At 49.3% G+C, this 12,500-nt stretch overlaps 1 protein-coding gene across 4 annotated transcripts in view; it reads left to right on the top strand.

Annotated features, from left to right (window-relative positions):
* The window catches only part of BCORL1 (BCL6 corepressor like 1), a 125,011-nt gene that overhangs the window by 56,650 nt on the left and 55,861 nt on the right, over nucleotides 1-12,500 (top strand). For 3 of the 4 annotated variants that reach the window (XM_040325022.1, XM_040325024.1, XM_040325025.1), the window contains 2 exons: nucleotides 888-978; nucleotides 6,828-9,524. In XM_040325022.1, the coding sequence (XP_040180956.1) occupies nucleotides 888-978; nucleotides 6,828-9,524 (2,788 nt within the window). The remainder of the gene's footprint in view (nucleotides 1-887; nucleotides 979-6,827; nucleotides 9,525-12,500) is intronic. The other variant, XM_040325023.1, reaches the window with a different exon arrangement.

A 12,500-nucleotide genomic window follows, 5' to 3' on the forward strand; every position in this document is an offset into this window, starting at 1 on the left:
GACCTGTCGCTGTAAGTTACGACGGCGTAGTGTATCTGAGATACGCTACGCCCGCCGAAAGAAGATACGCAAATGTATCTGAATCCGGGCCATTATATATATATTTTAATTCTCTCTCTCTCTCTCTCTCTCTCTCTCTCTCTCTCTCTCTCTCTCTCTCTCTCTCTCTCTCTCTCTCTCTCTCTCTCTCTCTCTCTCTCTCTCTCTCTCTCTCTCTCTCTCTCTCTCTCTCTCTCTCTCTCTTCCAGCCCACGCTTCACTCTGTGCCACGACACTGGCGCACGCTTCACTCTCTGCCACCACACTCTCGTACTCTTCACTCTCTGCCACCACACTCTCGTACTCTTCACTCTCTGCCACCACACTCTCGTACTCTTCACTCTCTGCCACCACACTCTCGTACTCTTCACTCTCTGCCACCACACTCTCGTACTCTTCACTCTCTGCCACCACACTCTCGTACTCTTCACTCTCTGCCACCACACTCTCGTACTCCTCACTCTCTGCCACCACTCTCTCGTACTCCTCACTCTCTGCCACCACTCTCTCGTACTCCTCACTCTCTGCCACCACTCTCTCGTACTCTTCACTCTCTGCCACCACACTCTCGTACTCTTCACTCTCTGCCACCACACTCTCGTACTCCTCACTCTCTGCCACCACACTCTCGTACTCTTCACTCTCTGCCACCACACTCTCATACTCTTCACTCTCTGCCACCACAGCGGCGTGCGCTTCACTCCTCACCACCGTACTGATGCTACTTCACCCTCCAACTTGTGCATCACTGATAGTCCGCCACCAGTTGACATGACCTTATACTGCATGATGTCCGGTCCCTCAGACCACACCGCGACCCGTCATCTTCTCACCTTGGTTTTTGACAGAAGGACGCCTCTCTCTGATGAAGAATCCAAATTGAGCAGTACACAGTCCCTGGGGTGCGAAGAGCGTTGTGTGAGCAGTGTCCTCTCCAAGGTGAGATTTGCCTTTTTTATGTGGATTTTCCTTCCATGCACAATGAACAGTCTTGGGGGGGGGGGGGTTTGCTTCCTCAAGGCAGAGCTGCCTCCCCCGATGAATGGGGATCTGGGGACTGGTGGGAAAATATTCAAGGAACAGTGGAGAGGAGGAATGAAGCACAGAGCCACACAATAAAGGAAGCAGGGGATTCCGTGCGCTGCAAGTTTTCCGGTGCAGCTTTCTCTCCAGCAAAAGGAGAACCGTGAGCAGCACACTGCTGACCTTGCCTAATCCTCACTCCAAATCCCGAGAGACTAGCAATTTCAGAGGCAGCAGTGCCTGAGATCAGGGGGTCTCCAAACTTTCCAAACAAAGGGCCAGTTTACTGTCCTTCAGACTTTAGGGGCTGAGCTGTAGTCTGTATGAGTAGAAAATGCCATGAGAGTAAACCGTGCCCCATCAGTGGAAGGAATAGTGCCCCATCGTTGGTGTCAGTGGGGGGGGGGGATTGTACCCCATGATTAGCGTCAGTAGGTGATGAATAGTGCTGCATCAGTGGGAGCGATAGTGACCCATCATTGGTATAAGTGGGGGGAATTGGTGCTCCATCAGTGGTTTTAGTGGGGGAGGAATAGTGCCCTATCAGTGGGGTCAGTTGGAGGAATAGTGTCCCGTCAGTAGGAGGAATAGTGCCCCATCATTGGTGTCAGTAGGGATGAATTGGTGCCCATCAGTGGGGGAGAAATGGTGCCCCATCATTGGTGTCGGTGGGAGGCGTAGTGCCCCATCAGTGGGAGGCGTAGTGCCCCATCAGTGGGAGGCGTAGTGCCCCATCAGTGGGAGGCGTAGTGCCCCATCAGTGGGAGGCGTAGTGCCCCATCAGTGGGAGGCGTAGTGCCCCATCAGTGGGAGGAATAGTGTCCCATCAGTGGGAGGAATAGTGTCCCATCAGTGGTGTCAGTGGGCGGAATAGTGTCCCATCAGTGGTGGGGAATAGTACCCCATGATTGGCGTCAGTAGGTGATGGTGCTGCATCAGTTGGAGGAATAGTCCCCCATCATTGGTGTCAGTAGGGATGAAATGGTGCCCCATCATTGGTGTCAGTGGGAGGAATTGTGCACCATCAGTGGTGGGGAATATTACCCCATGATTGGCGTCAGTAGGTGATAGTGCCCCATCATTTGATGTCGGTGGGAGGAATAGTGCCCCATCAGTGGTGTTGGTGGGAGGAATAGTGCCCCATCGGTGGTGTCGGTGGGAGGAATAGTGTCCCATCAGTGGTGTCGGTGGGAGGAATAGTGCCCCATGATTGGCGTTGGTGGGGGGGGAGTAGTACCCCATGATTGGCGTTGGTGGGGGGGGGGGAGTAGTGCCCCATGATTGGCTTCGGTGGGGGGGAGTAGTGCCCCATGATTGGCGTCGGTGGGGGGGAGTAGTGCCCCATGATTGGCGTCGGTGGGGGGGAGTAGTGCCCCATCAGTGGTGTCGGTGGAAGGAATAGTGCCCTATCAGTGGTGTTGGTGGAAGGAATAGTGCCCCATGATTGGCGTCGAGGGGGGGAGTAGTACCCCATGATTGGCGTCAGGTGATGAAGAGTGCCGCATCAGTGGGAGGAATAGTTCCCAATCATTGGTGTCAGTGGGGATTAATTAGTGCCCATCAGTGGGGGAGGAATAATGCCCCAGCATTGGTGTCAGTGGGGGGGGGATAGTACCCCATGATTGGTGTCAGTAGGTGATGAATTGTGCCCCATTATTGGGACAGATGAAGGCATACAAGGGCCACATCCAGAGCTCAGGCCACAGTTTGGAGAGCACCGCCTTGGGTGATCTAACACTGCGGATATAAAACTAGGCACAGAATGTACTCTACTATATATTAGAAGTAGCAATAATCATAAAGACAGCAACTCTCCTTCTTTTCATGGGTTCGGTTGAACGGCCCGTATAGTCCTCACCTTGGAATTGGGGTAAGCACTTTCAGTCCAGGAGAGAAGTCTGGAGAAGCTTTGCTATGAAGCCTCCAAAAAAGTTTTATTCTGTGAAATGGAGTTTCTCTCTCCGCTGGCGGCTCTTGGGGGGGACCGAGGTCAGGAGCCTCTTCAGGCAGAGCCGCCTGCGGTTGTACTTCTGTTGTTCCTCCCGCATGACGTCTTCTGATGGGTACAAAGCACTCCGATCCCGAGCGTCTCTGGAAAGTACTCGGTGAACTCCTGTGAAGGATTTTCCAGGCGGGAGCGACGATCACAAAGGCGCAGCAACGCTCGGGAGAATTGTGTGTTCTGTGCCGACTCCGGAGGGTCGCGGTGAAGAGTTTGCGTCGGTCCCCGAGGATTTCCGAGAAAGGGAGGATCAAGGTCGTCTTAGGAGGAGGGGAAAACACTTTGTGGCAGATTTAACCACTTCTGCTCCGGAAAGGTTTTACCTCCTTCGCGATCAGGCCATTTTCCGCTACTTGTAAGGTCTCGTACACACGACCGGTTTTGTCATCAAAAACCAGCAAGAAAGCTGCTCCTTGCCGAGATTCCCGTTGGTGCGTACGAGGCGTTCGAGTTTCTCGTCAGGAAATCTGACCAGAATCTCAACGAGAAAAAAAGAGAACCTGCTCCGAAAGTGTGAATACTTGCCTGTCGCCGTGGAAACCCGCGCATGCTCGAAATGACTTTGACGCGGTAGCTTCCACGGCATAGGTAGGGTGAAGCAAGATGGCGGCGACGGCATCGAATGTGACGAACGCATGCTCGTCGTACGCGATGACGTCACTGCGTTCTGTCCTTTCAAGAGAACCGCGGTTGTTTTGAAACGAAAGTCTGTACGCTCCGGCGCCGAGAGTTTCTTACCAAGAATCTCGTCGGGGGGGAAAAGGACAGGGTTTTTCCTGACGAGAATCTTCGGTCGTGTGTACGAGGCCTAACTGGTAATTGTGCCGTCATGCAACACTGCACAAATTCAATTTTATATAATTCCCCCCCAACCCACAAATTTTTTCTTTATTTATTTATTTTTTATTTTTTGGTGGTGGTATTTGATCACCACTGAATATATTTTTATTTATTTTTTTGTTTTAACCAAAGACATGTAGCTGAATACATATTGGCCAACATTTTTGAAAAAAATAAAGTTTTACTATTGTTTTTATTTGTTTTGGATTTATATCAGTAAGTAAAGAAAAACATTTTTTTTCTTAAAACATTTTTGGTCTGTTTTTTTTTTTTTTTATAATATGAAAAAGGGAAATAGGCTGAAAATGTTATAGAAAAAAAACTTTTTTTTTTTTTTTTTTTAATTAATAATAATAATAATAATAATAATAATAATTATTATTATTATTAATAATTATTATAATTATTTATTTTTTCTTTAAAATTTTCAGTCTATTTTGCTTTTTCATATTATATAAAAAAAATATTGGATTTATCTCAGTAAGTAAAATAGACCGAAAATGTAAATAAATTAAATTTTTTTTTTTTTTTTAAGAAAAAATAAATATATAATTATTAAAAATAATAATTATTATTAATTAAAAAAAATAAGTTTGTTTCCTATAACATTTTCAGCCCATTTCCCTTTTTCATATTATATATAAAAAAAGGAAAATAGACCAATTTTTTTTTTTTTTTAAATATATATATTTTACTTGCTGATATAAATCCAATAATACCCCCCCCCCCCCCCCCGCCCCTTTTTTTTTTCTTCATATATTTTGGCCAATATGAATTTTGCTGCATGTCTCTGGTTTAAAAAAACAAATCCCAATAAGTGTATATTGATTAGTTTTCGTGAAAGTTATATAACGTCTACAAACTATGATATACACTATATTACCAAAAGTATTGGGACACTTGCCTTTACACGCGCACACACAAAGTTTAAAGCGGAGGTTCGCCAATTTTTTTTTTTTTTTTTAAGTCGGCAGCTACAAATACTGCAGCTGCTGACTTTTAAAATAAGGACGCTTACCTGTCCAGAACGCGCAATGTCGGCACCCGAAGAGCCGACCTGTCCCACAGGATGCCGCCGCCGCCATCTTCAGTAAGGGAATCGTGAAGGGAAGCCTTACGGCTTCACTTCCTGGTTCCCTACTGCGCATGCGCTGCGAGATCTGAATGAATTAGAGCGGAGACTGCGAGCCAGGCCTTCTCGTTCAACATCAGTGCCTGACCTCGAAAAATACACTTTTGAAAGAATGGTCAAACATTCTTTTTTACATACTTATGGTGGTGGCCAGCAACTTATAATGGGACTGTAATAGTGTGGCGTGAAATCTAACACTAACTGACTCTGGGGGGACTGACTGACTAACTAATGCGGACATCACCAGTGACACTAATTCAGTGATCAGTGTTAATACTATATACTGTCGCTGTACTGATGACACTGGCTTGGAAGGGTTTAAGAAGGAGCTCCAGTCGTTTTTTGTTTAGCGCTTCTCGCATTAGCGCCAGCATTTCAACTGTGGGTACAACAGCCTGCAGCTTCACAGCTGGGTGACCCAATATGGTGGGTACTGGTGATGAGGTCATCTGATGTAGGGGGACACCTGATGTAGGGTCTGATGGGGACACCTGATGTAGGGGGGCACTGTGATGGGGACACCTGATGTAGGGGGGCACTGTGATGAGGACACCTGATGTAGGGGGGCACTGTGATGGGGACACCTGATGTAGGGGGACATCTGATGTAGGGTCTGATGGGGACACCTGATGTAGGGGGTCACTCTGATGGGGACACCTGATGTAAGGGGACATCTGATGTAGGGTCTGATGGGACACCTGATGTAGGGGGGCACTGTGATGGGGACATCTGATGTAGGGTCTGATGGGGACACCTGATGTAGGGGGGCACTGTGATGGGGACATCTGATGTAGGGTCTGATGGGACACCTGATGTAGGGGGGCACTGTGATGGGGACATCTGATGTAGGGTCTGATGGGGACACCTGATGTAGGGGGGCACTGTGATGGGGACACCTGATGTAGGGGGGCACTGTGATGGGGACACCTGATGTAGGGGGGCACTATGATGGGGACACCTGATGTAGGGGGGCACTATGATGGGGACACCTGATGTAGGGGGGCACTATGATGGGGACACCTGATGTAGGGGGGCACTGTGATGGGGACACCTGATGTAGGGGGACATCTGATGTAGGGTCTGATGGGGACACCTGATGTAAGGAGGCACTCTAATGCACCTGATGTAGGGGGACATCTGATGTAGGGTCTGATGGGGACACCTGATGTAAGGAGGCACTCTAATGCACCTGATGTAGGGGGGCACTGTGATGGGGACACCTGATGTAGGGGGGCACTCTGATGGGGACACCTGATGTAGGGGGACATCTGATGTAGGGTCTGATGGGGACACCTGATGTAGGGGGGCACTGTGATGGGGACACCTGATGTAGGGGGCCACTCTGATGGGGACAACCAATGTAGGGGGCCACTCTGATGGGGAAACTTGATGTAAGGGGACATCTGATGTAGGGTCTGATGGGGACACCTGATGTAGCAGGGCGCTCAAGCACAAGCTTGAGATTTGGACTTCAGCTAACAGGAGTTTAGCAATAGTGGACCTCCTTGAATTTTAATGCTATACCCCTGGTATATTGCATTAATTTTTAGTCGCTACATCCTAGTTTTCAGTTTGTTGCTCAGATACAGTTTTAGATCCACTTTAATTGGCTTCTCCAGATCATCTGGTTCTAGAAACAGACAGTTGAATTGCCCATCTCTGCTGCCGAGTATTAGATTAGCAGAATCGTCCCCTCTGCTCTCTGAAAGTAGAAATATAATCCTGATTGGTACAGAGAATTTTTTTAATTCTGCATATTTGCTGATTTTTTTTTTATTTTTATTTTTTCAGGTGGATATAACACTAGCGCCCAACCAAAGTGATGTCCTGATGCTGCAGGAAGATGGCGGCGCACAGGTTGGAGCTGGCCAGCGACTAGAGGAGAAACCCCCGGACCCTGCCGTCTCCGAGCCCGCCGTCACGGCACCGTTGTCCAAATCTAGAGGCAAGACTCGAGCACTTGAGGCCAAGCAAGCCGCTAACATGCTGGATACAAAAGTTCAAACCGCTTCGAGTAAACATGGTAAAAAACTAGAGTCTGCCAGGACTCCGGCACAGGAGAAAGCGGCGGGCACAGAACCCCCTGCTCTCCGGCCTGCCGACGCGGATCCTTCCATGAAGCAAAAGCCTATCCTGGGCCCTGGATTACAAATTGCAGGCCAGCCGGTGGAGGCCTCCCACACAGTAGTCTCGTCTAGCTTTGGCACCCTTACCCCATTCACTATGAGCAGAATCTGCTTCTCCGCCACTCAGGTCCCTACCGTGCAGAAGCTTCCTCTGTCCTTTCCCACCGGTACTGTCTTAGCGCCGAGCCAGCCCTTAGTTTACATCCCTCCAGCCAACTGTGGACAGCCCCTCAGCGTAGCTACCTTGCCTACCACGTTTGGCGTCACTCCGACTCTCACCCTTCCCATGCTGCCCGCCTGTTTGCAGGACCGATGTCTAATCCAGACCCCTTCGGACATGCACACCCATGCTTTTGCCTCGCCTCTTGGAAGACCCTTAACCACTGACCCTAAAATGGCTACTACCGAATCAAATAAACCAATCAGCACAGCCCCTTCCATTACCCTCACCAACTGCAATAGCATCATCCCATCTACGGCCGACGGCTCCATAGCCTCCACCGACACGACGTCCTGCACACTGTCCTCCACGCTGTCCTCCGCACTTACAGCTTTACAGACTCTGTCTGCACATCCCACTCTTCCCATGGTCAACGTAAGCCCCATCGCTCTCACCACCTATTCAAGAACGCCTTCTAGCCTAGAACCTCAAAGCGATTCCTCCTCGTCATCGGTGTCCCCTTTAAAGTCCCCGCCGCAGCTGGAGCGAGAAATGGCGTCTCCTCCGGATGTGTACGAAATGCCTTTGGACTTGTCCTCCAAATCCCACCGTCATAAACACGCCCCACCCAACCAACGTAAGACTCCTCCCATGCCAGTGTTAACGCCGGTGCACACCAGTGGGAAAGCCACCCTGACCACGGTCTTGTCCAGGTCCGACTGTAACTCCCAGCGGCTCACGCCAAACACCAGCAGCAGTGTTAACCAGACTTTACGGGGGGCGCCACTGGTCATGTTCCCAGACTTCTTAAGGAACGGAGATCCGGGGTCGCCACAGCTGGCGCCTGGGTCTTGGATCAAAAACTCAGCCGCTCTTATTAGTACCATTCCGGGTACTTACGTAGGGGTGGCCAACCCAGTGCCTGCCTCTGTGTTGTTGAACAAAGACTCGAACTTGAGCCTTAACACGGACACCCGCCATTTGGCAAAGCAGGAACCTATCTCAATCATTGACCAGGGAGAGCCAAAGAACTCAGGGTCGTGCGGCAAGAAAAACAGCCAGGCCAACGTCGACGGCCAGCAAGCCACCGAAAAAAGAAACCTTCTCGGACGGGTCGCTACAGTCAACTCCGTATGTCCGTCGTCAAAGGATTGGACCTTATCTGGACACGGGACGGTACACCCAAAGTGTCCCTTAAACGGGAAGCCTACCAATTCTCAGGTTCTGCCAGTTACTTGGTCTCCGTACCATCAGACGTCGCTGCTTTCCATCGGCTTACAGGCCGCAAGCACACTCCATTCAAACCAAGGTCCTCCTCACAGACTTCCTGTCGCAGAATACACTTTATTCCCCAACATTCTTCCAGCCGAGTCCAACGCAACGCCTCAAAGTACTGGCGACTCTACGCTTAACGCCCAACTGAAAAACTCTACGGGAGCTGCTCCGGAGCCGGACACGTCGGCCAAGGCAAGGACGTGCGAGACTCTTCCGAAGCAGCATAAATCCCATACCAACAAAACACTGCTTGCACCAAAACCTTCTGCAGGAAATCACGTTCTATGCCCTCAGCCGGGTGTGGCGGACAGAGCAGATTGTAGCGTGAACTCTCTACAGGGGGTGGAGGAAAGCCTCCTTTTAAATAAAATCGGCGAAAAAACGAACTGCAAAGACAAAATTCGCCCAAAGCTGAGTTGCAGTCGAAAGATCTTCGGCGAGGCCAAGCCGAAAAACAAGGTCTTGGCCTCGTACATGACCAGCGACCAGCTGAACGCGGTTCAACCAAACGAAGGCAGCCACGGCTTTTCTCTGCTGGGTCTGGACTGCGCTAAAACAGACTTGAAGGCCGATCTGCCGCAGGATCAGCCCGCTCAGCGGAAACGGAGCCACAAAAAAGCACACGCGCCCGAGGCGACGCACTGCGTGCAGGAGGTGGACTTGAGCAAGGTCAAAATCGAGAGGATAGACGACGACGAGGAAAGCTTCGGACGCTTGCCGACTTTTAACGATTCGTCTTGGTCACCCTTGGAAATGCCACCCATTACCAAAGTCAAGGCCAGGGTAAAGAAGGAGCCGGGGTTGAGGGGACGTATAAAGCGGGTGGAGGAATTAATGCCGACCAAGACCAGACAACCGAAGTCGAAATGTAAATCGAAGCAAAAAGACAACGCGGATCAAACCATGGAGGAACCTCCCAAAAGGAAGGTGAGCAGAACTAATGATGCCGATAATTTGGGATGTTGTTGTGTGACTGTTATGATCGCAGAAACTGCATGAACGATCGTTTTTTGTGAATGTTTGAGCTATTTCCTCTCCATCGCGGATGTACTTCATCCCTGATGGACTACAGTGAAACCTTGGATTACGAGCATAATCCGTTCCAGAAGAATGCCCGTAATCCAAAGTACTCGCTTTGATATTAGAAGTAAGTTTCCCCATTGAAGTCAATGGAAACTAAAATTAGTTGTGCGTTGACTTCAATGGCATGCAATACCGCATCCGGCCAGAGGCGGTGGGGTGCTGGAGAGCCTCGGAAACGACCGGAAAGGCCTGAGGACAGTTCGGCTGACCTTGGCAAGACTCCGTTCACGAGCCTTCACGAGGTCCGCAGATCTGTCCTCGGGCCTTTCCGTGCATTTCCGAACTGCGACGATTGGCACCGTTCGGCTACGGTGCCCCCCCACCTCACTCTAAAAGCGGTACTGCACACTGCTTTGGCCTGAATCCTGCTTGTTATGCGAGACAACACTCGCAAACCGAGTTAGGATTTTTAGAAATGCAGTACTCGTGTTGCGAAACGCTCATTACTCGCAATCCGATGTTCCACCGTATACAAGGTGAACAAACCCTGGCACAGGGATGGTGGGAACTTCTCATAGTGGGCACAGCAGGTGTACAGACCCGGGAACTCAGCACAGGGATGGTGGGAACCCCTCATAATGGGCACAACTGTGGACCACCTCTTAGGCCCTGCAGCTTGTTTTTGTTGCCCGGGAGTGTACGGTCCAATTGGGCTCATTTTGTGTTGGATGCAAAAAAATGTGAACCTGAGCACAGAATTTTGCCGATTTTGGTTTTTCAAGGTGACCTTTAGCATGATGGGAATTCGGCCTCTTCAGACTTCACTGGCTGTGTGCTGGTTCCAGGCAAAAGGTGACCATTCTGGAGTTTTACTGTATTAGCATCTCGCCTCCAGCAATACCCACATATAGTATATGTGGCAGTGATGTGTCGGTGGCAGGGTTTGACACATTTGCTTGGAATCTAGGAGCCAGCTAAAAAAGTTAGGAGCCAAAAAGTTAGGTGCCCCCTCCCGACGAGCTCGCGCGCAGAAGCGAACACATACTGGGGCAGCACCTGCATATGTAAACGGTATTCAAACCACACGTGAGGTATCGCCGCGATCGTTGGAGCGAGAGCAATAATTCTAGCTTTAGACCTCTGTAACTCAAATAATGCAACCTGTAGATTTTTTTAAACGTCGCCTATGCACATTTTAAGGGGTAAAAGTTTGTCGGCATTCCACGAGCGGATGCAATTTTGAAGCGTGACATGTTGGGTATCAATTTACTTGGCGTAACATTATCTTTCACAATTTAAAAAAAAAATTATAACTTTACTGTTTACTCTTAATTTTTTAATTTAAAAAAAGTGTATTTTTTTTCCCCAAAAAAAGTGCGCTTGTAAGACCGCTGCGCAAATACGGTGTGACAAAGTATTGCAACGATCGCCATTCTATTCTCTAGGGTGTTAGAATAAAAAGTATATATAATGTTTGGGGGTTCCAATTAGAGGGAAGAAGATGGCAGTGAAAATGGTGAAAAATGACATTAGAATTGCTGTTTAACTTGTAATGCAAACGGCCACCACCAGATGGCGCCAGCTCACAGAAGGAAGAGCTTGGGACTTCACAAAGCCGCGGCCTCAATTACCGGCCGTCGCGGGCTCGTGGCGGCTGGCAATTGAGGCCGCAAAGCCGCGGCCTCAATTACCGTCGGGCGCAGGCGCCAGGTCACAATTTCTTGTCGCAATTGCGACCTGGCGCCCAGATATTGTCGACCCCTGGTCGGTGGCCTTATTGCAGTGCCCACCCCCACCATTGTGACCGAGCGCTTATGACTGCTACCAGTCACAATTTGACTTTACCAGGCCATGTCCTCATTTAAAGTCCCAAATCTCAACTCCTTAAGATGACGAGCCAGGAGGACGGACTCCAGATCACATAACCACTCTGCCAGCCAATAAAAGCGATCATATGATTGGGAGCCTGCCTGTCAACCTCCAGTGTAGACTCCTTTAAAGGGCTGGCGGTCAGGTGTTAAAAACAAGTCCATAATGACCGCTTCCTTATTTCCATCCTCAATGGTTTCCAGGCCTGGTGATTGGGCACTCAGAGCTGTATGGAACAGGGGAGCTCATGCGTTTTCCTTATACCCAGAAACCTGGGAAGCTGTATAAGTATACATGTATAGGGGGGCTTGTAATGCCATCTTTAGTGGTGCAGTACTGCAGATTGCCCAACCAATTTTGAAGGCTCGATGGCCATGGGGAGGCTGCTCTTGTCTGGCAGGGTCATCCTAACTAAGGTCCTCAGAATCCACAAAAGAGAAGTAAAAAGACACAGGAGGGCACAAGCGCCTAGGGCAGTGATGGTGAACCTCGGCACCCCAGATGTTTTGGAACTACATTTCTCATGCACTATACAGTGTAGTTGAGCATCATGGGAAATGTAGTTCCAAAACATCTGGGGTGCCAAGGTTCGCCATCACTGGCCTAGGGCATTGGCATCCCCAGATTTTTATCAAATACAAGAGCCAAAAACCTACAAACATGAGAAAGTACAAGCATTTCAAAACTCAACTTCAGCTTTAGGCATTGCCATAATTGCTGCTGTTAGAAAGCGAACGTGTTTCGGGGACATGCCCCTTTTTCTCAAAGATCAGAGTTTAAGGAAGGGGTGCATGTCTCCGAAACACGTCAACTTTCCAACCACAGCAATTATGGCACCGCCTAAAGCTGGATTTAAGAATGTACAAGCAGTTGACGTGTTTCTGGGGACATGCCCCCCTCCTTAAACTCTGGTCTCTGAGAAAGGGGGTTTCCTTGGACTGTTTTTGTTTTTTTTTACTCTTATTTTTTCAAACTAAAACCAGGTTGGCTGGAGTTGTTCGTTAAATTCCC

This window comes from Rana temporaria, chromosome 9 (assembly GCF_905171775.1).
Source record: "Rana temporaria chromosome 9, aRanTem1.1, whole genome shotgun sequence".
In the NCBI taxonomy this organism is placed as follows: domain Eukaryota; kingdom Metazoa; phylum Chordata; class Amphibia; order Anura; family Ranidae; genus Rana; species Rana temporaria.